The sequence below is a fragment of the Stenella coeruleoalba genome (genome assembly GCF_951394435.1).
Source record: "Stenella coeruleoalba genome assembly, chromosome: 10".
Classification (NCBI taxonomy): Eukaryota; Metazoa; Chordata; class Mammalia; order Artiodactyla; family Delphinidae; genus Stenella; species Stenella coeruleoalba.
The window spans coordinates 83,335,825-83,363,017 of NC_137156.1; the positions used below are offsets into that span (position 1 = coordinate 83,335,825).

At 38.5% G+C, this 27,193-nt stretch overlaps 1 protein-coding gene across 17 annotated transcripts in view; it reads left to right on the plus strand.

Annotated features, from left to right (window-relative positions):
• Positions 1-27,193, plus strand: part of TAFA1 (TAFA chemokine like family member 1) — a 955,756-nt gene that overhangs the window by 743,116 nt on the left and 185,447 nt on the right. For 10 of the 17 annotated variants that reach the window (XM_079935032.1, XM_079935036.1, XM_079935038.1 and 7 more), the window contains one exon: positions 25,297-25,958. In XM_079935032.1, coding sequence (XP_079791158.1) covers positions 25,297-25,598 — 302 coding nt within the window. In that variant the 3' untranslated portion in view covers positions 25,599-25,958. Of the gene's footprint in view, positions 1-25,296; positions 25,959-27,193 lie in introns of those variants that run through there. The other 7 variants (XR_013830279.1, XR_013830280.1, XR_013830281.1 and 4 more) reach the window with 1 other exon arrangement.

Consider the following 27,193-nt stretch of genomic DNA (forward strand, 5'->3'; position numbering starts at 1 on the left):
ATCCCCAGTGCTTAGCACTTTGCCTGGTAACACACACACACACACACACACACACACACACACACACACTCTCACACACACACACACACACACACACACACACACTGAAACACAGACACGCATGTACATAGCCCTTTTTGATACTTTTCCTTCCACTCAGAAAGTGGAGAATTCTGAAGAGAAAATTCTGGCCCAGTCATACCACCTTGAACTACAGGAAGCACGATTTAATCTTCCTGTCTCCTGAAAAGTAACTTGCTTCCTCATAAGCCCAGAGAACCACCCATGGTTGACTACACGCACCATTGCATGTCCCACTTATGTGTCTCAGGGCATCTCTACTCCTAACTATCCATGTGGTATTACCAAATTTTATGCTGCATCTAAAATTTAGAGTTCACTCACTTCTTAGGATAAAGAAATGGAGATTCAAAAATATCGAGTAGGTCAAAAAAAGGTGACAGAGTTAATTACCAACAGAGTGTAGACTTAGACTGGGGAATTTTGACACCCAAGTCAATGTTCTTTCCACTGTATCATTTTGCATAGTAAAGAGAAAACATGAATAAAACAAAAATAAAAATGCAGGAAAGTGACAGATGTATTGAGCTCTACAGAAGAGTAAAGGGAAGAAATAGGCAAGTTATTATTCTTCTTTGGCTACCAGGTAAAAGAAATTTGCTCACTGATGTAAATCAGCTCATTGCAATCCTTAAGATTTTATACCTTTTGATTTCAGTGTGTTCTTGCTTATTCAGGAGAACAGGAGGAAGGTCAGGCATCTATCATATTGATTTTCCAGCACGTATATGAAGAAGACTCAAATGCAAATGCATCTCTCTAGTCTCCTAGCTATTTCCTTGCCCCTGAAAGGGGAAAAAACTCATTAGATTTTTGGCAATCATATTTCATTTGCTTTGCACATTCAAGATTACACCCATTGCTGTTTTTTATATAAACATATAGTATAAATATCTGGGTAGTAATAAATATGGAAATAAGGCTCAGCCTCTTGCTATGATGAATTTAAACATGAAGTAATAGGTATGAAAACAAATGTGAAAATAATGCTATTAGCAAATGCAGTCGCCATAACTGTTATTGACGTAATTATCTTCATAGTTTCGCTAGGTTTCTAAGACAAGTTGAAATTACTTATTCCTTCTAGAACTTGATTAAGAAATACACTAGAAAAGGTAAACATGTTTCTTATATCAAAACAATAAAGTCTAAATTAATTGAACAGAGGCAATGGGGTGTGATCTGGGTAAATATCATGAGTTTTCTTCCTATATAATGATTCTAAGGACTCTCTTAATTACTCTAAGAAAATAGATATTAAAGATTATGTGGTAAACAAATACATAGTTTCAAATTTTACAAGAATATTATTATTTAAGTATAGATTAATATTCCCCAGATTCACAATCTTTTGACTTTTTCCTGGTGGTATTAGTTACCAAAGGTAAACTTAATTTATTAAAATCATTTGTCTGTCTTTATTATAACTCTCAGTATAGTTTACTTATTCAAATTAAAACCAAATATATCATTTTAGAATTACGGTAGATAACAGTAAGTGATATCCAATATTTAACTGAGCACTTGTTATAAACCAGGAATGGTTCTGGGTAATATAAATGATGATGGTGACCTTCAGCATCATCATTAATAACATACATTGCACTTACATATGACAGGACTTCTTCTACATTCCTTCTATATTAACTGTTTAACATATAATTACTCAACTCTATGAGGTAGGAACACTATGATTATTCCTGTTTGATGAAAGAGGACACCAAGGTTTACAGAAGTCATATAACTTAATCCAGGTTATGTAAACCTGGTCCTCTCTGACTCCACAGTTAAATTTTCAACCACTCACGTGCTGCCACAGAGCATGTGACCTGTCGATTTGTTTACAAAGTTCACTCCGTTTTTTTCATCATATAGTGGACAGAGATTTATTTACCACAGTATAGAGGTGAGGGACTTCCAAAAAAACTTACTCTTTAAAAAACATCACTCATAGAAATAATGCCATTTGTAGCAACATGGGTGGTCCTAGAGATTATCACACTAAGTAAAACAGACCAGATAGAGAAAGACAAATACCATATGAAAGCACTTATATGTGGAATCTAAACTGTGACACAAATAAATACGAAACAGAAACAGACTCACAGACGTAGAGAACAGACTTGTGGTTGCCAAGGGGGAGGGGAGATGGGGAAGGGAAGGACTGGGAGTTTGGGATTAGCAGATGCAAACTATTATATATAGAACGGATAAACACAAGGTCCTACTGTATAGCACTGGGAACTATATTCAGTATCCTGGGATAAACCATAATGGAAAAGAATATGAAAAAGAATATATGTGTATAAATGAATCACTTTACCGTACAGCAGAACTTAACACAACATTGTAAATCAACTATACTTCAGTAAGCAAAATTTTTTAAAACATCATTCATTAACTTTTAGAAGTAGAAACTATTTTATCAGCATTAAGCACAATGAGCAACTAGCTTAAGAAAATGTACTTAAAAAAAAAATTAGACACTAGTATCATTAGCTCTCTGTAATTTTCTTTACCCACCATCAGAAGTCCAGATACACTCCTATAGCCGTTGTGCCTCTGTATTGATTGAAAGCCATGCAATGGCCCGTGGGGCATCCAGGGCCAGAATGGTTAGCTGATAGTTTTTAGTCCATTCTGTGTGCCAGTTACAATTCTAAAATCATGTTATCTCACTTAATCAGCACAGCATCAGTATCCGGTGGGTTCTTGCCTTCAGTTTTATGAGGAACATGGGGTTAAAAGTGCTTAAAAATTTGTCCAAGATTATACAACTAGTAAGTGACTAAAATCAGATTTAAAGCAAGTTAAAAATAAGTAAATAATTATTTTATCTGGTGTCTGAGCAAATGATCTTGACTGTGTTGCTACATTAACTGTAAAATTAGATCTTGACAGATTCCTCGTGAGAAAAAGAATTTAACTTCTTAAGAGCTTTGTTCATCTTGACCTTTGTACATTTTTCAAAGCACCTGCGTTCACTCATGCAGTTTCAACAAGTGTGTAAAGTGAGTGTTATACCCACTTTACAGATGGGAATCTGAGGCTTAATAACATAACCTGATTGGCTGAAGTTGTCACCTACATCAGTATTAGATGTGGGATCAGAACCCAGGTCTTCTTAGGATTTCAGTCCACTTTACATGGCTCCACAAGTGCCTCTACAAGAGTGGTGAGCATAAGACATGAAAAAGTTGTAGAGATCAGAGCTCCTTTAGGCGTGGAGGGGGTGCTGATAGTGATGGAGTAGGTGGGCTCATGGCAGGTGATAGCTAATAGATGCTGGGCAGATGGAATGTCAGGTATACTAGACCGCTGCTGTCCAACAGAACTTTCTGGACTGATGGAAATATTCTATTCTGCACTGTCCAACGTGGTAGCCAAAGCCATGTACGGCTCTTAAGCCCTTGAAATGTGCCTAGTGCAATTGAGAGATTAAATTTTAATTGATTTACATCTAAACAGTCACATGTGGCCAGTGGCTACCATATTTGACAGTAATGGCACGGGATATTTCTAGCATCAACTCCAAGAGTCAGACCTGTCTTTCCTGCTGACACACATCACTTCCTGTTTCATAAAGAATGGTGTAGCCAAGTAAGTTCCCCCAAACTGTGAGCTCTAAACAGAGCTTTACTTGTCTGTTTCCAGTTGCCTCCAAAAGCACTAAATCATTCAATTAAAAACTCTCTGAAGAAAGCAGGACAGGTATTATTCCCATTTTACAGGTCAGGAAAATATATTTCAGGTCATCAAACTAACTTGCCCACTGAGACATAAGCTAACGGTATTAACCATCATACTATTGTGCTTGTTTATTTTTTTCCCCAATAACTATTTTTTTTGGAGTATAATTGCTTTACAATGTTGTGTTAGTTTCTGCTGTACAATGAAGTGAGTCAGCTATATATATACATATATCCCCTCCCTCTTGGAACTCCCTCCCACACCCCCCACCCATCCCATCCATCTAGGTCATTAGAGAGCACCAAGCTGAGCTCCCTGTGCTATAGAGCAGGTTCCCACTAGGTATCTGTTTTACACATGGTAGTGTATATATGTCAATCCTAATCTCCCAATTCATCCCACCCTCCCCTCCCACCCTGTGTCCACCCGTCCATTCTGTACATCTGTGTCTCTATTCCCGCCCTGCAAATAGGTTCATCTGTACCATTTTTCTGGATTCCACATATATGCATTTAATATACAATATTTTTCTCTTTCTGACTTACTTCACTCTGTATGACAGACTCCAGGTCCATCCACATCTCTACAGATGATCCAATTTTATTCCTTTTTATGGCTGAGTAATATTCCATTGTATATAAGTGCCACATCTTCTTTATCCATTCTTCTGTCAATGGACATTTAGGTTGCTTCCATGTCCTGGCTATTGTAAATAGTGCTGCAATGAACATTGGGGTGCATGGATCCTTTAGAATTAGGGTTTTCTCCTGGTTTATGCCCAGGAGTGGAATTGCTGGATCATACGGTAGTTCTATTTTTAGTTTTTTAATGAACGTCCATACTGTCGTCCATAGTGACTATCAATTTACATTCCCACCAACAGTGCAAGAGGGTTACCTTTTCTCCACACCCTCTCCAGCGTTTATTGTTTGTAGATTTTTTTGATGATGGCCATTCTGACCGGTGTGAGGTGACACCTCATTGTAGTTTTGATTTGTATTTCTCTAATAATTAGTGATGTTGAGCATCTTTTCATGTGCCTCTTGGCCATCTGTATGTCTTCTTTGGAGAAATGTCTATTTAGGTCTTCCACCCATTTTTCGATTGGGTTGTTTGTTTTTTTGATATTGAGCTGTCTGAGCTGTTTGTATATTTTGGAGATTAATCCTTTGTCAGTTTCTTTGTTTGCAAACATTTTCTCCCATTCTGAGGGTTGTCATTTTGTCTTGCTTATGGTTTCCTTTGCTGCACAAAAGCTTTTAAGTTTAATTAGGTCCCATTTGTTTATTTTTGCTTTTATTTTCATTACTCTAGGAGGTGGGTCAAAACAGATCTTGCTGTGACTTATGTCAAAGAATGTTTTTCTTATGTTTTCCTCTAAGAGTTTTATAGTGTTAGGTCTTACACTTAGATGGTTAATCCATTTTGAGTTTATTTTTGTGTCCCCAAATAACTTTTGACCAAACTATGTATCTGTACTTTTCTGTGTAGAAGTACAATTGGAAAGATCAGAATGGCCTCTGAAGTGAAAGCCCTCCTATATAGGCGTGGCAAATTATTTTTAGATATGTCCTTAAGTTTGCCTTTTTTTTTTTTTTTGCGGTACGCGGGCCTCTCACTGTTGTGGCCTCTCCCATTGTGGAGCACAGGCTCCGGACGCGCAGGCTCAGCAGCCATGGCTCACGGGCCCAGCCACTCCGCGGCATGTGGGATCCTCCCGGAGCAGGGCACAAACCTGCGTCCCCTCCGTCAACAGGTGGACTCAACCACTGTGCCACCAGGGGAAGCCCTGCTTTTTTTTTTTTAGTATGCCTCCACCTTTGAAACTGTGCCTTGATATTAATTTTGAATATGAACATGTATACAAATATATATACAAAGAGGTCCTTCATTTCCTCATTTGCAGTCTTTCTTTATCATTTCAGCTTATCCCATTAATATAGCTTTTCTTGGTGGAAACTTCTTCAGTGGAAAGAAACAAAATTCAGTTGATTTAAATAAAAAGTTTATTTTCCTCTGAAATAAAAGGCCAAGGTTATGACTGTCTTCAGACATCACTCCCTCTCTCTCCATCTTTCTACTGTTTCTTCCCTATTGGCTTCAGTCTCAAATAAGCTGTGCTCCAGTAGTAATAAAAATGCTACTGGGCTTCCCTGGTTGCACAGTGGTTGAGAGTCCGCCTGCCGATGCAGGGGACACGGGTTTGTGCCCCGGTCCGGGAATATCCCACATGCCGCGGAGTGGCTGGGCCCGTGAGCCATGGCCGCTGAGCCTGCGCGTCCGGAGCCTGTGCTCCACAACGGGAGAGGCCACAACAGTGAGAGGCCCGCGTACTGCAAAAAAAAAAAAAAAAAAAAAAAATGCTACCGGTAGCCCCAGTTTTGTATCTTACCAGATCACCACCTAACAGTGAAAACAGAGTTATCTTTTTCCCAGTAGAATTAGCAAAACTCCTAGATGAATGTCATTGGTTGACCCAGGTCACAGCCCGTCTCCAAACCAATCCTTCTGGCCAAAGATATTGTTCCCGTCTTTAATGCTGCATCATAACCCCAAAACTTAGTGGCTTAAAACAATAATGTTTTATTACATCTTATGATTTTATCAGTCAGTAATTTGGATGTGTCAGCAGGTTGCTTCTTCTGTTTCACATGACATTGGCAGAGGTCACTGCATGGTGTTTAGCTGGTGACTAGACTGGACTGGTCTGGTCCAAAATGACTCATTTACCTTGGCATAAAGTGGGTGGCTGGAAGGATGGGTTCAGCTGGGATTATCAACATGGTGTCTATGCCTCTTCCAGCATGGTAGTCTCAGTGTAGTCAAACTTCTAACAAGATAGCTCAGGACTCCTAGAGAGAGCATTCCAAGAAGCATGGGTAGAAGCTATGTGGCTTTTTGTGACTTACCAAATATCACTTCTGCTGCATTCGGTTGGTCAAGCAAGTTACTAGGGCCATCCCAGGTTCAGCAGGAGGGAAATGATACTTTACTTCTGAAAGAGAGGAGTAGCTAATTTTTTTGCAACAGTCTTTGACCTACACAGAGATGGAGTGATCTGATTGGACAAGCCTGGTCATGTGCATCTCTGTTTCCAAGGGGTGGGGTCAGCTCCATCTGAAACATCAGACTAACATTGTGAGGAGAGTAGTTCCCCAAAGGAAAATTAGGGTATTTTTGCCAGTAGACAAGGAAATAAATGCTAGGTATGTAGAAACAACAGCTATGTTACAAATTGATGTTGGCATCACCAAACCTGTGCTTCCAACAGACATTCTGGATTAAAAAAATACATAACACGTTAGGTCTCATAAAAGCCTGAGTTTATACCCTAACTTGTGCTATCCATTCGGTTTTGCTAATTACTTAAAATCTGAACCTTACTTTCCTTATCTGTAAAATGTGGGCAATAATAGCCTTGCCGGGGTTGCTGAGAGCATTAGCTGAGATAGAAATACTCTGTGTAAGGTATTTAAGATTTGCTCAACAAATGTTATCCCCCTCTCTTTCTTTCCCGATGAAACCTCTGCAGCTGTAGATGTGAGCTTCTTTTGAAATTAGCACCCGCTTTGAAAGTGGCAGAGAATACAGTAGCCTAGGGAGTTTCAAATGTGTAGAAACCAAGCATTGTTTACAGGCTACGTTGGCCACTTCTTCCCAAAATCCAATTCACATTGTTCAGTTTGATCAATAAAAGCAGATACAGGTTGGTCTCTGTGCACGGGAGAGAGTGCCTCTATGCATCTTTGCAGTGACATACTATTTCCTATTTCATCTTCAAAATTCATTTCTCTCAGAATCCAAGACCGTCAGTCTTTTAAGGAATATTGGAGGTCACTCAACCCACTGTAATAATGAAATTTTAGGGCTGAATTTAGCTTTTTTCTGTTACTGGTCATCACTAATAAAATTTGATTGATTAATATTTTTCCTGGACATTCAGGTACTGGAAGCTGTCTTCCAAATTCAGCCATTAAATGTGTCTTAAAATACCAGACCGATGACTTCCCAGTCTGGCGCTTTTCATCATGGAGACAGGACTGAAATGGAGCTGTCCTTCAAGAAATGTTAGGCTCGGTTGATACATTTTTTAATGTGAATGCCAGCTGAAAAACTTAAGCTACTAATGTTGCAGCTCTTTCACAGTTTACAGTTTCGTTTATTCATCTCTCTCATTAATGTGTCTAGTTCTTGAATGTGATCTAAATAAAAGTGGTCTTGGATTGAAGGCAATCAGGATATTGTAAGGCATCTAAGGACAGCATTAGCTCTTTCTCACTCCTGCTACTAGAAGAATCAATAAAAGAGATGGAGAGACTGAGAGGCAGAGAGAGATTGTTTCATTGTGTTCAGTGTGCAGGGATCATACCACTGGTGATAAATGAGGTCATTTTAGGTATTAACAGACATGGCACTAAGTAACAATGAATACAGAGTAATTAGTACTTCTTTTTCAGTTTTTATCTGTCTATGATATCTTGAATGAGAAGAGTTTGGTACTGTTGTGTCTCTAACACCTCTCTAAAATTTACTAATTGCCAATTTCTTAAAAATAGACTGAAGACATCAGTTTAGGAGGACAACAGTATCCAACTAGATGCAGTAAACTGGGGTATGCGTAGGGGGGTGGTATACTTGTATATTTGCCCTTAGAACAAATGATACCAGTTTACCACTTAGAGCAAGGAAACAAAGTTCCCTTTTTATGTAAATTCATTTCAGTAAAAGAGGGAATCCCTAAAAGTGGTACCCTATGGCTTAAAACTCAAGTAGAGTTCTTTACGTGGGTCATGGCCTCCTGCAGTTTCTTTTGCCCTGGTTCCTTGTCTATAAACCGAGGGTCCCTAGTTGGTTTTACAGCCTTGGTGCAGGGAAAGATGTGGAAGCCTGCAGTCACGTGACCTCCAATCAGAGGAGTGATACTGATGCTGAGCAGACATTCTCCAGGCTACCCCTGATGGAGATCTGAACTGAAGGAAATATTTGGTGAGGACAGACTGCTTGCTTCTGCCAAACGAATTAATTCATCCCCAGTGCCGTCTACTAAACTGCCCTTTCCCAATGAGGAATCATGGCCCAGGAGAAGAAATTCATCTGACAGAGAAACAGTATCACCTAAGATGAGAGAGAGCTTGCTCCGGATCAAAAGTGATCCTTTCCATTATCCTCGTGGCATCTTTGATTTGCCACAGTGTTAGCATTTTTGTAAAGCTGACTTACTTAAGAAGACCTTGATCAAATTCCTCAGTACCTAAAACGCACCCAGCCTCACCTTCCCTCGCTCCCTCACAAACACACATGCATTTTTTGCTCCAGACATCCTGAATCACCAATAGTTCCCAGAGTACAGCATTCTAGCTCACACTTCTGGGATGTGCGCAGCTTTATCGCCACTGAAATTACCCATCTCTACTTTGATTACTTTGCAAATTACTCTTCACCCTTCCACATTTATCTTATACATCACTTTCCCAAACCTTTAACCAGCTCTGGAGAAAGTTGCTTTGGCCGATTCACAGTTCTGCCTCTTACTAGCTGTGTGAGCACGGGCAAGTTATGTAACCTCCCTTTGGTTCAATTTCCTTCTCTCTAAAATGTCATTAATTCTTCTCAGCTCCCAAATAATGAGCTGATACATGTGTCTATATGTTTCAAGATGTTGAGCTTCTTGTTCTATACTACACAATAGAACAGGGCCAATTAGAAGATTCCTGATGATTGCCTCATAGTTTTGTATCAACTGCACTACATAGCCTGATGCATTTCAGAAATGATCTTGGGATGCATGTGTTTTGTGGATTTACATACTGTATGTGCTTTACCTGTCTGAATTGAGGGGGGACATTAGTCAAGAAAGACTGCATAATAAGATTCATAATTGAAAGGAGGTAATTTTGATATAATCCTTCTTATAGAAAGGGGCTCTTGTGACCCAACAAAATGCTATAACACAAAGGCAGTACACCTTTACTCAAAATTTCATGTTAAGCCATGTTGTGCCAGTGATTGTTTTTTCTTTGAGAAAAGTTGTCATCTCAGAAATTGGAATGAAAATGGTTTTTGAGCTTGGTACTTGAGCTAGAGCCAACTTAAAAACTCAGAACATAAGAAAAAAGAATTTCTTCAGACCTGCCTTCTCCCCAAATCACATCAATTCAAAAAATTTTCCGACTCTGTCCCCGTGGCTTGGACTCAGGTAGAGATACATTTCAGCCTACTGTGGGTAGAACAGAAATGATTTTAAATCAATAATAAATAAATGTTAGAAGCCTTTGCTTTAGTTGCTCTCTTTCTCTTTCTCTTCTGATGGCTGATTTTCAGTCTTCTCCCAATTTCTTTCTTTGCTCCAGCAAGCCTTAGAAAATACTTCACCACGAGAGCAATTTCTATATGTGCTCCTCCTGTTGCCCAAATAGTACATCCAAATGAATCATAATAGTTTAGTAAAATTGAATTTAGCTTCTCTAGACCATAACAGTTAGTATTACTCCATTGCGAGCATATCTGGATTGTAATTAAGAAAATTCAACATTACCACTGACACTGAAAGTCTCTGGGAAAATGCCTAATTTACATACAGCTATGCCAGTTCTGTATCTTCTGCATCTGTTGAGTTGTGAAGGAAGGTCTGATTGTGCACGCAAATTGGAAAGACACATAATGAGGACAGAAAGCCGCTCTCAGGATTGTCTATAGGTCAATTGAATTTCTGAATTCGAATGCCAAAAAAAATCAGCCTTTGACCATTGTGAATATTTAGTACTAAGTGGATAGAAGTGGCGGTGATATGGCCTTGGTACAAATATATGGATTCATTCATTCAGTTAGTCCACAAATATTTATCGAATACCTTCAGTTTTACTTAGGGTTGTGTTACGTGGTAAGTAATAGAATGCCCAACTGTAATAGCTTGAGTAATAGGAATTGATTTTTCTTGGATAACAAGAAGTCCAGAGGTTTGGGTTGTTGACATCGATTTAATGACATAAGTGCCAGCACTGCAGCAGTTTTCCTGAACTTTCCTTCATGATAGCCACTGAAGTTGCAGCTGTTGTATAAATATTCAAGACAGGAAGTGGTGGGATTAAGGAACAGGCTAGCAGTGAACTTTGTAGAGCTGGAGTATAGGATGGGCTCAGCTACATGTCTGATGGTTGACAGGCTAATTAGTCCAGGAGGGCATCAGATTGGATAAAACTACTCTCTGCTCTACATGACGTTTCATCATGGTCAGCTCAGGGTTCCAAAGCGCAGCGAGCCCCAAGCACCTTCAAGTACTTTCAAGCTTCTTCTTGTGTCGTGTTTGCTAACTTCTTATTAGCCAAATGAAGCACATGGCCAAATCCAGATAGCAGGACTGGGGAAATAGACTCCACTTCCTGATGGGAGGAGAGGTAAAGTCACATTTCAAAGGGGTGGACACAGAGGGAGAAGAAGAATGTGCAGCCGTTTCTACAATCAGAAAATGAATAGTATCACCTGACATAAAGAGAAGGTAAATACAAAAAATAAAAATGAATCAGAATTACTAAATCACTACTGCTAGTCAGGAAAGCTTTTCAGACCACCCTGGAAACCACAGTCTTCCCCTCCTCCTTCAGAGATCCTTAGCTCTCAGACTGGGACTTACTGTTCTAGTTTCTAGGTTTTGCTGTTGAACTTTGGGAATGCATTACATCCCGCTTCCAATTTAGCTAAACTTCGAGTTCTTCAATTTAGCGAGAGGAGTAGGGGAGATGTGGCTAGAGGCAGTAGAGCTATCATTCTGAACTTTTTGCAGCTGGATTCATCACAAACATTGCCACGTTTATATTCCTGGCTTTCTTTGATTTTCTCGCTTTCCTAGTACCATCATTGACATGAACATGATAAGTTGCAAAGTGCCAATATTGTGAATTTTCCCATGTTGGCAGTTTCTAAAAGTTCATTCTGGTTGTTTAAATAAAGTTGTTTTGGGGACTTCCCTGGTGACGCAGTGGCTAAGAATCTGCCTGCCAATGCAGGGGACACGGGTTCGAGCCCTGGTCTGGGAAGATCCCACATGCCGTGGAGCAACTAAGCCCATGCGCCACAACTACTGAGCCTACATGCCACAACTACTGAAGCCCGCGCGCCTAGAGCCACAAAAAGAGAAGCCACCGCAATGAGAAGCCTGTGCACCACAACGAAGAGTAGCCCCTGCTCACTGCAACTAGAGAAAAGCCTGCGCACAGTAATGAAGATAATAAAATAATAAAAATAATAAAAAATAATAAAATAAATAAAATAAATAAAAATAATAAAGTTGTTTGATATTTTAGAAATGAAGTGTCTAACAAGTAAGGACCTTATGTCATCTCTCATTTGCTCATCTACTTTAAAACTCACGTGAAAGCTTTGACGTGCTTTTACGTCACTCAGACTGCCTATGTTAAGTGATGCTAAGCATAGAGCATATAGTCTCTAGATATTTTCTTTTTTTTTTTTTTTTTTTTTTCCGTTACACAGGCTTCTCACTGTTGTGGCCTCTCCCGTTGCGGAGCACAGGCTCTGGATGCGCAGGCTCAGCGGCCATGGCTCACGGGCCCAGCCGCTCTGTGACATGTGGGATCTTCCCGGACCGGGGCACGAACCGTGTCCCCTGCATCAGCAGGCGGACTCTCAATCACTGCGCCACCAGGGAAGCCCTAGATATTTTCTGATAAATAAAGCTGAGCTTTTCCAAACCATCCCAACAATTCCACCAGAAGAACCATGCTAGTTGTATGGCATTGTGTAAGAGAAGATAAAGCACCGATTGTTATTTTCCATTTCTCAAGGGATTGGTGAGTGAAGGCATGTGCCAAAAAGATATTGGGCGGTTCTTGCCAAATTACAAAAATAACCAATTATCAAATTATCTTGCCCTTTCAAACATGTACACACAAATAAAACTAGATTCAAGAGTGCTCTGTGATCAAGGTTTACACCTTTCATCCTCACATGAAAGTTGGGTTATGTTTTCTGAAGTTAAGTTAACTATAATAAATCAGAAGGCATCAAAGTCTTCCTCAGAGACTGTGTGAACATCATAGCATCGTAGCGTGTTTTTGTCTTATTCTATCAAGGATCTATGAGACAGGCATATAAAGCACTGAGTGACACAGCCTCTTCCTCTAGGCCTCACTCCTCCCAAAATTTCCATGTTCTCAGTTATAATTCAATCAGCCATGCATGTCATCCTAAAAAAATAAGAGAAACAATGTTTCCCATTCAATTCCCCAGGATTTGGCTTCTAAGGCAATAGGTGAGTTCAGGGTTAGAGATACTTCTCTCCTCACTTGCCATCAATTTGTATAGATCTGAAGAGGCCTGAGAGGTTTTGTGTGCCCTGTTCTATCTCCCTTGTCTGAAGTCTCCATCAGCACCAAGAGCATCTCACTGGGAGTTTGAACTTTCCTTTAGTCTAATCCATTTAGAAAATAACTCACAATTTATGGAATAAAATCGAGAAAATTAATAACTTTTCATTAGGCTGACAAAGTCTTTTTCAGCGCTGGCATCTGAAATGTGTTTTCTATTTAAATTTTATTTATATCAGTCTTCTCTAGTGGGAACGAAATTAAAATGAAAGACCTTCCAATCAGTGTACAACTTTCCCATTACTGCCAAGATTGCGAGCACTGCTTTTGCAAAGGAACTTGATGCCAAGAATTTTCTGGGAATAATTTAATATTGGGGATTTCTTGCAAAATGGAATCAACCAAAGTGACATTTTAATGTATCAATAACTATAAAAGTGATTACCTTACCTGTGAAAAGAAAAAAGGGTACTTAACCAACATTATTTGATTCTGGTAAATCTGTAGCCATTCTAGAAAAAAACCTATATTATAGAACCTAATAATAACCTAATAAAGTACTTTTTCAAACTGAGAAAATGCTGGTATACAAATATATTCCTCCCAGGAGCCATTTATCACATGGTAAGAACACAGAGAGCTAGCACCCAAAAGGTACATAGATGTACAAGTGGCTTGAAAGTTGCTTGTAAATATCATTTTAAAATCTGATATTCCTTTTGATTTAAAATGTAGAACCATTTTGGAGTTCTTCTCTACACCCACATCTAGGTTAACCCCTTCCCCATTTTGTTGCCATGAATGTAACTGGATCAAATAGAAGTATACGCAGAGGGACACAGAATTCCAGAAGGACAGACATAAATGCACATTCTATTCTGAAACAGCAAGATTCTCCACACTGAGTTGGCTGAACCCAAGATCCGTGTGCAGTAGGCACATTCCATCCACTGGGGACCTCCAGGAAATACCGGTGCTCCCTAAGGACTCCAATGTAGTGTTTTTGGTTTTGCTTTTGGCTTAGAGCCTTCCCTATGCCTGACCTCCCTATGCTCTCTTTATTCTGTGACAACCCTCTCAGTTGGATTCTTTGAGGAGGAATTATTCACAAAGAAATTGAGGCCCTATTGCTATAGTAGGTCACTCTTTTGAAAGTCAAGTTGGAACATGAAAGCTGACAGTTAGGGTTCTCCAGTTAAGCCACATGTTTCTGTACCCGCCAAAAAACAAACAAAATCCATATTTCACTGAACTCATTAAGAATGCTAACAATGTTGGTGACGCTGTACAGAGAAATGGGTACATTGGATGGGAAATACCAGTTTGTACAAATTTTCTGGAGGACATATTGATGATATATATCAGAAGTACCAAACATTTTTTACCCTTTGACTCAGAAATTCCACTCCTTGGAATTCATTCTGGGGAAATAAATACATTTGCAAAGATATGTGTGCAAGGTTGTTCATATAAGCATCCTTTGTAATAGCAATCAGCCAACCAACCCCAAAGAAAGACAACCTAAATTTCCAACAGTAGGGGATTAGTTAAATTAATTAAGATGCAGCCTTCCTATGGAATATTATGCAGGCATTAAAATAATGATGCATTTCATTTATTAATAGACATGGAAAAATGTTTATGATTCAGTGTTTAGGTTTTAAAGAAGGGTAGAAAACTATGTGGTGTGATCTTACTTTTTTCAAAAAAATTTACATTTTTTATGTATATACATTTATACAACCATTTTAAATATATATAGTGATCATCTACTATATGCGGCACTGTTCTAGCCGTTTGGAAATACAAAGTCCAAACTTTCATGGAGCTTACCATCAAGTGGGAGGAAAAGGCAAATATCCAGGCCAACAAAATATGTTCTGTGACTTTGGTAATAGTATGTGCTGAGCACAAGGAGATCAGCTCGGTGCTTTGTGAATGCCTGGAGGGGTGGGATAGGGAGGTGGGAGGGAGGGAGACGCAAGAGGGAAGAGATATGGGAACATATGTATATGTATAACTGATTCACCTTGTTATAAAGCAGAAACTAACACACCATTGTAAAGCAATTATACTCCAATAAAGATGTAAAAAAAAAAAAAAGGAAAGAAATGGCGACATCTAACATGAACAAAAAAAAAAAAAGAAAAGAAAATCAAAGCCGAACGTGATGGGAAAGTGGCAGGGTAAGCGGGTGTGAATTAGTTTAGATAAGACCACTCAGAGAACAAACAATTGAATTGAGGCCTGGTTAATGTCAATTCTGGGCGAACACAGCCCAGACAGAGGGTTAGCCAAATCATAAAAGAGATTTCCAGGTTTGCAGAAGAGCTAGAGGGCCAGAGAGATTGGAACAAAATGAGGGGAGGGGGGTGGAAGTGGGGATGGTGGAAGACATGGTTGAAGAAATAGGCGGGACCAAGTAATGTGGGTGTCTGTAGGCCAATTGTAAAGAGTTTATTCTAAGTGATGGAAACATTGGAGAGTTTTAAGAGATGAATGATAGGAAATCATTTGCATTTTAAAAGATCACTCTGGATACTATGTAAGGAATAATCATAGAGAAAGTCTAGGAAAAACATACCCAAATGTAGCAATTTACCTCTGCCTAATGCAATTGTGTTTATTTTCCTTTTTCTAATTATCCATACGCTTTGAATTTTAGAAAAGAATATATATTACTTTTTAAATTGGGGAGGAAAAATGTAAAGTTTTCTATGGTAGGCAAAAATAAGAACATCAAAATGTTTTTGTCCTAACAAAATTACACTTACTGTCTACTGTAAACTTCAGGATTCGTCTTTAACACAGAATGTTAAATTTGAGAATACAAGGGATGTACAGTAGGAAATCTGTCTAATAACCATGATTCTTTGTGTTCCTTCTTAACTGTATATTTTAAATTACGTACCTACACAAACACAAAAAAATATAGCTGAATTTAATGCTAAAATAAAACCATCAATTTAGGGAAAGCAAGACCAACATCCAGTGTTTGAAGTATAAGTGGATGCATGAATAGAGTTGTCATGTATTGAAAGTGCAAAATAATCCAGAAATGCCAGCCCTGGTGTCCAGACCACGAAGAGGAATGTTATTGTTGGCAGGGATTAGGAGTGTTCCCTTAAGTTGGCAAAAAATCTGAACATTCTTTCTCACCAAGCAGACAGCTTTTTTTCAAAGCAGTAGGAAGTGTATCCCTGCATTCTGATAAGACTGCCCATGAAAAGTAAAAGATTTCTTTGTTTTGTGTTTTATCTTAAAATTCATGTGAAGTTAGCCTTTTACCTCATAGTAAATATTCTTATTTGCTTTAATATGAAAACACTTTGGTTGATTACTTGGTGGTTAAATTACCCCCTCATTATCCCATCATTACATATAGTGTTTCCCACAAGAGATTGTATGCCACTTTAGGGTAGGAACTGTGTCTCTTTTATGTCCAGCACAGTAGTTAATGAATAGCTTTTGAATGAATAAAATATAACTTTTGTCTTCAAATACCTTCAAGGAAAACTGTCACTCAAGGAAATTGTACCACTCTTATCTTCTGTCTTTAAGTACTGCCCGTTTCACAATCCACATCCTCACTTCCAGCCTCACCAAGATAAATTGCCTCAGTTTGGAAAGCACTAGAATAGAATTTGTAGAAGAGAAGCAGTGCTAATGAATCCTATCATCAGCTATTAATTCTATGTATGTCTCCAAAATATATTATAGATCCTACCAAGAAGTACAGTCTAATCAGTAAAAAGCAAATATGTGCATCCCAGAACTAGGATAAACCTCCATTTAAGAAAAAAAAAGGCACTCACTCTCTATAAAGGTAATTGCATGAATGCATACAGAGATGGATAGTGGACATATGGATAAATAACAGTAATAATTTCCATGTGTTGAGTATAACGTTTATTAGGTATTCTGCTAAGTATCTTATTTCATCTAAAATTCACAATAACCAGTTGTGATTTTTATTAACTCCATTTATAACTCAGGAACCTGAGACTTGAACCAAAGAACTTTCTGAAGCCATTCTACCAGTAAGTGATGGAGTTCAGGTTCAAACCTGGGTCCCTCTATTACATACCCAAGAGCTTAGAGACTTAACCATTCCCTAATCCCTCCAAACTGGATCCAGTCCTTAAATGTGAGCTCACAGGAAAGAGGGAGTTTGGAATGTCTATAGGCAATGTTATTCAATGCCTTTAATTTTCTGTTTGCTTTGATAAAGACAGTCACACACAGGGAGTCGCTGCAGGTCTTGTGAAGAAGAGAATCGGAACAGCTGTTCCAACAGCCTGTGCCAAAAGGGAAGCTGGAGCGCGGTCCCATTCCTTTAATGGAGTTCCAGCCACTGCTTTAAACTGCATGACAGGTTGCACAAAAATGAGCCTGGAAATTTGTCTTGATTGATGTACTTATAACCTACTTCTGGGAACATGAATGCAGTCATATGTTCAGTCATTCAATTTATGCTCAAACTCTCATAAGTCATAGAAGCAAGCTGAGAGTTTGGCATAATATCGAAAAACAATGGTGTACTCACTAACTTTGTGAAGAATTGCCTTTTCTCTTTGGGAACGATTTCATCCTTTTGAGTAATAAAAATGATGATGCTGATGATGATAGTAATAGCTAATATTTATTAAACATTTGCTGAATGCCAGACACTCTGCTAAGTGCTTGGGATGGATTTTCTCATGGGACCCTCACAATCCTTTGATATAGGCACTACTTTGTTTTCTTTCTCTTTTTCTTTCATTTTGCATTCATTCATTTAAAATTGGCAAACCTGTCTCAAGCTACTCTATGCCATTCAAAGATGAATGCAATGTGATCTGTGCCCTCAAGAAGTTCACCACCTAGTGAGTAGGCAGGCACCTGAGCTAATAAGCTAATAATTAGAGTCCAGTGTGGTTCGGGTTACAGTTAATATGGTTGAGATACTGGCAACAGTGTTTCCTCAGTTGTTCCTAACATCACGTTCAGCTCTGCCCTGCTTCACAATTCTAGAGCAGGCATCCAAAAATCAAGACCTATCAGTTCTCTGTTTGAATGCAGTAGGGCTTATCTGGCATTTCAGGTGCTTGCTTCTTCCTTCTTGCATCTTGCACACCACTGCCAAATTCATCTTCCCCAACTATCCCTATAACATGTCCTCCCTTTGCTCACAGAATGTAGAATCTTCAATGACCTAACTTGCCTTAAAAAAAAATTTAATGAAAAAAAAATTTTAAGCCCAAGCATCTTGCTTTCAGAAACTTCTACAATCTTATTGAGAGTTCCTCTTTTCCTACTCCCCACTGTGAATTTGCTCTTCTAGTATATTAATGTATTTACTATTGGAGGAGCACTTTTTGTTCATTTTATCTCTTTACCGTAATTCATGCCAAAATGCCAATAGTGCCTATATTGAGAAACCCTGAACTAAGTTGTAGGCTCTGAGGGCAGGGACTATGTCATGTTCATTATTTTATCGCTCTCAGCAAATCAGGTAGTGCTTTGACTGTGCAAAGTACCCAATAAACATTTGCTGAACTGCAACTCAAGTGTTATCTGCTGAAATGATAAAAAGGGGACCACAGTTCTTAGATAATATGATGTTTATTTCTATGTTTATTAAGCCATTGCTTATTCTATCTTTTTCTATTTCTGTGGGAAAATTGCTCAAAGTGAATGGCAACAACCAAAGGGGGGAGAAAAAAAAAACAAACAAGATTTCTGCTCCATTTATGATGTATCACTGAAAGATGGATTGACTCTCCTTCTACAGTCTGTCTTCTGCTTGACAGCAATATGACCTGCTATAAGGGTGAAATCAAGACTCATGATTAATTTACATTCCCACCAACAGTGCAAGAGCGTTGCCTTTTCTCCACACCCTCTCCAGCATTTACTGTTGCTAGATTTTTTAATGATGGCCATTCTGATCAGTGTGAGATGATATCTCATTGTAGTTTTGATTTGCATTTCTCTAATGATTAATGATGTTGAGCATTCTTTCATGTGTTTGTTGCCAATCTGTATCTCTTCTTTGGAGAAATGTCTATTTAGGTCTTCTTGCCATTTTGGGATTGGATTGTTTGTTTTTTTGATATTGAGCTGCATGAGCTGCTTGTAAATTTTGGAGATTAATCCTTTGTCAGTTGCTTCATTTGCAAATATTTTCTCCCATTCTTAGGGTTGTCTTTTGGTCTTGTTTATGGTTTCCTTTGCTGTGCAAAAGCTTTGAAATTTCATTAGGTCCCATGTGTTTATTTTTATTTTTATTTCCATTTCTCTAGGAGGTGGGTCAAAAAGGATCTTGCTGTGATTTATGTCATAGAGTGTTCTGCCCATGTTTTCCTCTAAGAATTTGATAGTGTCTGGCCTTACATTTAGGTCTTTAAACCATTTTGAGTTTATTTTTGTGTATGGTGTTAGGGAGTGTTCTAATTTCATACTTTTACATGTAGCTGTCCAGTTTTCCCAGCACCACTTATTGAAGAGGATGTCTTTTCTCCACTGTATATTCTTGCCTCCTTTATCAAAGATAAGGGGACCATATGTGCATGGGTTTATGTCTGGGCTTTCTATCCTGTTCCATTGATCTATATTTCTGTTTTTGTGCCAGTACCATACTGTCTTGATTACTGTAGTTTTGTGGTATAGTCTGAAGTCAGGGAGCCTGATTCCTCCAGCTCTGTTTTTCTTTCTCAAGATTGCTTTGGCTCTTTGGGGTCTTTTGTGTTTCCATACAAATTGTGAAATTTTTTGTTCTAGTTCTGTGAAAAATGCCAGCGGTAGTTTGATAGGGATTGCACTGCATCTGTAGATTGCTTTGGGTAGTATAGTCATTTTCACAATGTTGATTCTTCCAATCCAAGAACATGGTATATCTCTCCATCTATTTGTATCATCTTTAATTTCTTTCATCAGTGTCTTATAATTTTCTGCATACAAGTCTTTTGTTTCATTAGGGAGGTTTTTTCCTAGATATTTTATTCTTTTTGTTGCAATGGTAAATGGGAGTGTTTTCTTAATTTCACTTTCAGATTTTTCATCATTAGTGTATAGAAATGCCAGAGATTTCTGTGCATTAATTTTGTATGCTGCTACTTTACCAAATTCATTGATAAGCTCTAGTAGTTTTCTGGTAGCATCTTTAGGATTCTCTATGTATAGTATCATGTCATCTGCAAACAGTGACAGCATTACTTCTTCTTTTCTGATTTGGATTCCTTTTATTTCTTTTTCTTCTCTGATTGCTGTGGCTAAAACTTCCAAAACTATGTTGAATAATAGTGGTAAGAGTGAGCAACCTTGTCTTATTCCTGATCTTAGTGGAAATGGTTTCAGTTTTTTACCATTGAGGATGATGTTGGCTGTGGGTTTGTCATATATGGCCTTTATTATGTTGAGTAAAGTTCCCTCTACGCCTACTTTCTGCAGGGTTTTTATCAGCCACTATGGAGAACAGTATGGAGGTTCCTTAAAAAACTAAAATTAGAACTACCATACGACCCAGAAATCCCACTACTGAGCATATACCCTGAGAAAACCATAATTCAAAAAGAGCCATGTACCACAGTGTTCATTGCAGCTCTATTTACAATAGCCAGGACATGGAAGCAATGTAAGTGTCCATCAACAGGTGAATGGATAAAGAAGAAGTGGCACATATATACAATGGAATATTACTCAGCCATAAAAAGAAACAAAATTGAGTTATTTGTAGTGAGATGGATGGACCTAGAGTCTGTCATACAGAATGAAGTAAGTCAGAAAGAGAAAAACAAATACCGTTTGCTAACACATATATATGGAATCTAAGGAGAAAAAAAAAAAAGTTCATGAAAAACCTAGGGGTAAGATGGGAATAAAGACACAGACCTACTAGAGAATGGACTTGAGGATATGGGGAGGGGGAAGGGTAAGCTGGGACAAAGTGAGAGAGTGGCATGGATATATATACACTACCAAACGTAAAATAGATAGCTAGTGGGAAGCAGCCGCATAGCACAGGGAGATCAGCTCGGTGCTTTGTCACCACCTAGCAGGGTGGGATAGGGAGGGTGGGAGGGAGGGATACGCAAGCAGGAAGAGATATGGGAACATATGTATATGTATAACTGATTCACTTTGTTATAAAACAGAAACTAACACACCATTGTGAAGCAATTATACTCCAATAAAGATGTTAAAAAAAAAAAGGACTCATGATTAAAGTGGACTTAGTGATTTTAAGAATATCTCAAGGAAAGATGAACATTCTTGAAAAAGTTGAAGATCAGATATTTTTCAGAACACGGCACATTCATAGAGAGAATCCCAGAATGCCAGTGTTAAAAGGGACTTTTAAGACCCTTTTTCATAATCACCACAGGTAAGACAGAATTAGGTTTTGCTGATATTTAATTAATTCAGTTCTTCTAAGTGATAAAAGTTCTTAGAGCAGTTACGCATCTACCTCATAAGTTTCTCATGGATTCAGAAAGTGTTCACTAGTGAGAATTTCTATTAGAACGCTACAACTAATGAAATCAAGCAATGTGTAGCTGAGACTAAGAAGAAACAAGTGTAATGAGCTGTCCCTTGCCCAAATTACTTTTCAAGTTAATTTTACAAGAAACTGATTTTTTTTGTTTTATGCAAGTGTTTGTGTTGATATGAAATTTATTTCCAATAATAATAGAGCAGGGATTCCCTGGTGGCACAGTGGTTGGGAGTCCGCCTGCCAACGCAGGGGACATGGGTTCGAGCCCTGGTCCATGAGGATCCCACATGCCACGGAGCAACTAAGCCCGTGCGCCACAACTACTGAGCCTGTGCTCTAGAGCCCACGTGCCACAACTACTGAAGCCCGCTGGCCTAGAGCCTGTGGTCCTCAACAAGAGAAACCACCGCAATGAGAAGCACGCGCACCGACGAAGAGTAGCCCCGGCTCGGCACAACTAGAGAAAGCCTGCACGCGGCAACGAAGACCCAAGGCAGCCAAAAATAATAAAAGTAATTAAATAGAATAAAATTTTAAAAATAGAGCAGAGAGAATTCATTTATCCACTCAGCAGGCAATACATGTTTTTTTGGAGACCTATGAATTTTGAATACAAAACTAGAATGAGTTAGCACTATCGTGATGGAAAACATAGATTTTGTGGTTAAGCAGGCCTGGATTCTTGCGTTAATTTCTGAACTTCCTACCTGTGTAAGCTTGGGAAAGTTACTTAACCGTTATGGGCTTTGGTTTTTTTATCTAAAAAAAAATGGGTTCATCATAATATCTACTTCATAGAGTTGCTTTGAAGACTGAGATAATACATTTAAAAGTACCTAACACAGAGACACGTAAGAAGCATTCAGAAATGTCAGTTATCAGTTTTATTATTGAACTGACCACTATAATTCAGACTTTTAGAATTATTTTTATTTATGGTTTTATCATTATAATAATCTCTAAGAAAAAAAATATTTAAAAACAACTAAATATCATTAATATTAGCTGATTTTATTAAATCTAATTGATCACTCCTTGTCCAATAATCAGAAGGTTTTCAGTAGCTTCTGAATTGGGAGAAGAGGAGGCAATTTTTAGATCCTTTCTTTGTGAACTTTTTTAAAGATATTGCAGGAAATACGAGTTCATGAAAAAACTAGGATGCGAGACTATAGTTTGACCTAGGCCCTAAAGTAATATATATTAAGATGACTGTGGAATGCACAAAGCAGAAACAAAATAGGTCTAATAGCATCTTTAGAAAAGCAACCCTGGTAAAATGAACTAGAGTCTAATAAGCCAGAGAGTAGTACCAAGTCATCAAACTCCATTTAGAAAGGCAACTGTAACAGTTTTTAGAGACCGTAGGCAAGTCTGGGATATTTTCATTCTTAGAAAGCTTTTTCTCTTCCCCTCCAAGCCAGTGGTCTCTATAAACTTGAATTAAAAGTCATACTTGGGTTTTGAGATGTATTCTTTTTCCTACTGTCTACCTTCTCATTTAGGAGGTATTAATGCTTGAGAGAAAGAGGAGAAAGTGCTTTGTTAGCTTGCAACAAAGTAAGTCAGCTGTGAGAGGGCACAGCAGCGAAAAGAAGATGGAACAGGGTCCTTTAGAAAGAGGCAAAGGTGCTCATGTCTGACCTTACGAGTAGTTGTTCATTATTTGTGTGCCCCTGTGAAAAAAGAGGGACAAATTCTAAATCAAAGACCACTGGGAAAGGCAGTTTCCCCTCAGAGAGTGTCCATTCGTGATGGTCGAGATGCAGGGCAGCAGTATTGAAATATTAGGTGGACTTTAAGGGGACACACATGGCAAATGTGATTGGCCTGTTTGTGACTGAGCTCTAGCAGGCAGGGAGCCTCAGCTTGAAGGCTCTCAATAAACACTGCCAAACACTGACTTGTATCTGACGTTACTGGAAGCTTTGCCGTTTATTTTTTTTTCCCCTTCAAGGCCACATATGTTTTTCTTGCTGTCAAAATATATGCTTCTCTATTTAGTATTGTCACCTATTAATTCACACAAATAAGGCCTCTTAACTCCTGACTAGCTTCTTCTTCTAGTCCATACCCTGATGCTGAGACCTGTTGTTAAAAAGAAAATCATCCAGAACGTTCATAATCATTTTGGACGCTGTGAAGGATTCGTGTTTTCTGTTATCAGTCTGTGTTTTACCAAAATTATCACGTTGTCCTGCATAACGGTAGAACTATGTGCAAGATTTTCCTTCCTCTGCTTGCCCTATCCAGTGTAGTTGCATCTTAGGCGATTTGGTCTGGTCCACGTATAAGGCGTGCATCACATCCAGGCAAAGTTACCCTTGAAAAAAAATCCTCAAATTGACTGTATAATAGAGTAGAAACGATTTTGCATATATAATCCTGCAGAGTAATTTTTATTCAAAGGAAAGTTTGAGGAAGACTGTATTCTAAAGGAGGGGAAGTCTAAACTAAGAAAAGTCTAGAAGGGGGAAACCTAAATGCAGGTAGATGTCCGGACGTTTCAACCATTCTGCTTCTAAGGTAGCAATCTAATCCCTCTAGTGAATGCTGGGCGGATAGAGGATTTTAATGTGCTCCTGCTTCCCTGTGGCGTGGACTCCATTTCATTTTAAGATTAATCTTCTGTGACATTAAGAAATGTCATGTGCGTTCTTTGTTGTTGTGAGAATTAAACGTCATGATGGAGACAAGGTGGAAATGTGAGGGGTTGGGAAGCGACCAATTTTCTTTTAGATAAAGACCTAGAGTTTCAGTCCAGTGTAAAGACAGCCACTTGGAAAGTATCACAGAAGAAACACTCACAGACATTTTAAGGATTTTGCAGGAAAATGCCCAGGTGGATTTGTAAAAAAAAAACAAAAAACAATGCCTTGAGCAGCTTCAGAAATGACCAACGCTCATGCAGAAAAAATTTTCACTCAGGATGTTAAGATGTGGAGCTGCTTGATTTGTACTGAGCGAATCTAGTCTCCAGTTTTCTAAAATCTCATTATCCAAAGAAGTGCGCTATAAATCCATCCGCTAAATTCATTGCCAGCTTCCTAATGTGGGCAGCCTCAATATCACCCTGAAAAATAGGGCTATTTTATCAGAGGGTCAAGTTTTCAAAGTTCCACTCATATCACCTTAAACCTATTGAAAGGAAACCACAGCTTGTATCAAATATACTTTTGACTGTAAACAAATAGTTTCATTTATTATGACTTGGTTTCAATTTTGCAGGTTTTCTTTTATACTTTTGGTCAATTCATTTTTTCTTTTTTGGTAAGCCTTTGATATCTCAAAGGCTGTAGGGTGGGAGATAAACCCTAAAGCTGGGTGAATAAACGGGCCTTTCTGAAAACAAGAGCTCAATTAGTCATTCTGAACAACAGTTAGCCCTTTTGTCCCTTTCACTGAAAAGAAAGCACCAGGTCTTTGATCTACAAACTTAACACAAAATTTCCTCCAAAAAGTAAATGTCCCCATTCTGTATGTTTTCATCATACAAGGAGATTGTGGACAAAATGTAGCTTGATGAAACCAGATGGCATAATTATATTTGCATTTTAAGATGTTTAAGTTAAAATCTCATTCTTCTTAGTAGAGTAGTCTTAGCCAATCATGAAAGTTAAAAAGGACCTAATGTGTTTCAAAGAGCATTAACATCTGTAGAAGAACTCAGCCTTGCGCCCAGGTTGTTTGGATGAATTGCATACACACTTGTTTCCTGTCTTTGCACAGCCTCCATAGTGATTGGGAAATGGTGGTGTGAGATGGAACCTTGTCTAGAAGGAGAAGAGTGTAAGACACTCCCTGATAATTCCGGATGGATGTGTGCTACAGGCAATAAAATCAAGACCACAAGAGTAAGTTCATTTTTTTTCAAATGTCTCATGCGTGTTACGAACTGTACTGTTTGCCTTTGTGTTGTATTTACAAACACCACCCAGAAGAGCTTTGAAAAGGAGACGAAGAAGCCTTTTCCCCAACAGAAACTCTTCTTAACCATTCAGATCAGTGTCTATCCATCAGAGAGAAGTTAGAGATTGAACTTGACTTTTCCATACTGAGCAGTTTAGTGTTTCTCTTACTGAGTCATAAATAAAGCTAGGTTGCTACAGCCAAAGGAAAGAGGAGCAGTGAGGCAGTTATTTGGATTCTGCATCTGATATCTGTGGTGCTCAGAATGGATAATAAAATAAGGGTCTAGCCTAATTCAACCAGATGGTTTCCTGAACAGTTCTGCATTTAAGTGCAGCCATCTTCTAAAGGTTCTTTAAAGGAATTGTTTGATGCTCTCTTAGGGAGGTGAAAGAATTCTCTGATGTGAATAATTGTTTCTTGCTTTGTGCGGATAAATCAGGAGTTGGCTTCAAAATATGTAACGACCTGTATGAGGCTACCCAGCCCATCAGAATTGGTGTCATGATGCTGGAGCAGGTTGGAGAGGACAGCTAGGCCAGCCGTTGACCCTATAGATACTGGTCCGTAGGAAAGTCTGGAAGTTCTGATGGGGGTGTGAAGGGCGTTTGGTCAGGGTACTTAAGACAGTAACTATTTATTCACTAGTACAAAAGTACATCAATATTTTAAGAGCCAGTATGGTGATATGTACATGTACCACATGAATATCAGCCCTGTTATGTGTGTATGTGTTTTAAGTATTGGGTATTTTTTAAAACAAGCTTCACCATCTACAAATTCCAATATGTTGAACTTGCAGACTTCCAAAAAGGTGACCCAAATTTAAAAGGGCATCTCTGATTCCAGCCCCTGTATTATGAGTCTTACCTTGGTCTTCTTCTCAGAATCGTCTTTTCACAAAATAAAATTGGTTCTTGCATCTTTGTGATGCAGGAAACATAACACCATAAGAAAATTTTTTATATATATAAAATAAGTGGAGACATTGTGTGTCAAATTTAGTTGCCTGTATTGACCACATTAGCCAGTAAATGGCTATACCTCCCTGGCTTGCAGCCAGGAGGGATGCCTGAACCACCCTAGCTTGTTAACATGAAACTGTATGCTCTAAGAAGCTCTGCCTGGATTATCGTATCATTTCAATGAGACACCTACAGAAGAGAGTATTCGAAAATGAGCCCAGTTCCTGATGCTTAGCCCAAAAATCTTCTTCATTAGTTGGTAGAGTATGGATTTCACGTTTCCCTTTGGTTACATTTTACCTGAAGATGACTTTACCAAATAATTTGAAGATACCCTCACAAGTTAGTTTTAAGCTACTCTGAATTTTGGCCAGTATGATTGGAATCCAGGCACCATTGTTTTAAACACATTGCTGACATATCCTCTGCCACGTCTCCATTCCCTATTCCAAATGGTAACCAATCACTCTTTATTGATGGTGAGCCCTGTTTTAATAGTACCTTCAGACTTGAAAGTCCCGTAAAGAGCAATAATGCAAATCAAAACACTTCAGGATTTAGATATGTGAAATTCCAAGAATACCAATGAGGAGACTCTTTGGCAGATAGAAAATAAAGGAACAAAACACAGAAATTGTTAGTGCTACTTATTTGTGACCCACGTCACTTTTTTTGATTTGGCCTTTGTAGAGTCTATTTTAAAACCATCAGGCATGTTGTAATACATCCTGGACATTCTCCAGCATCACCAA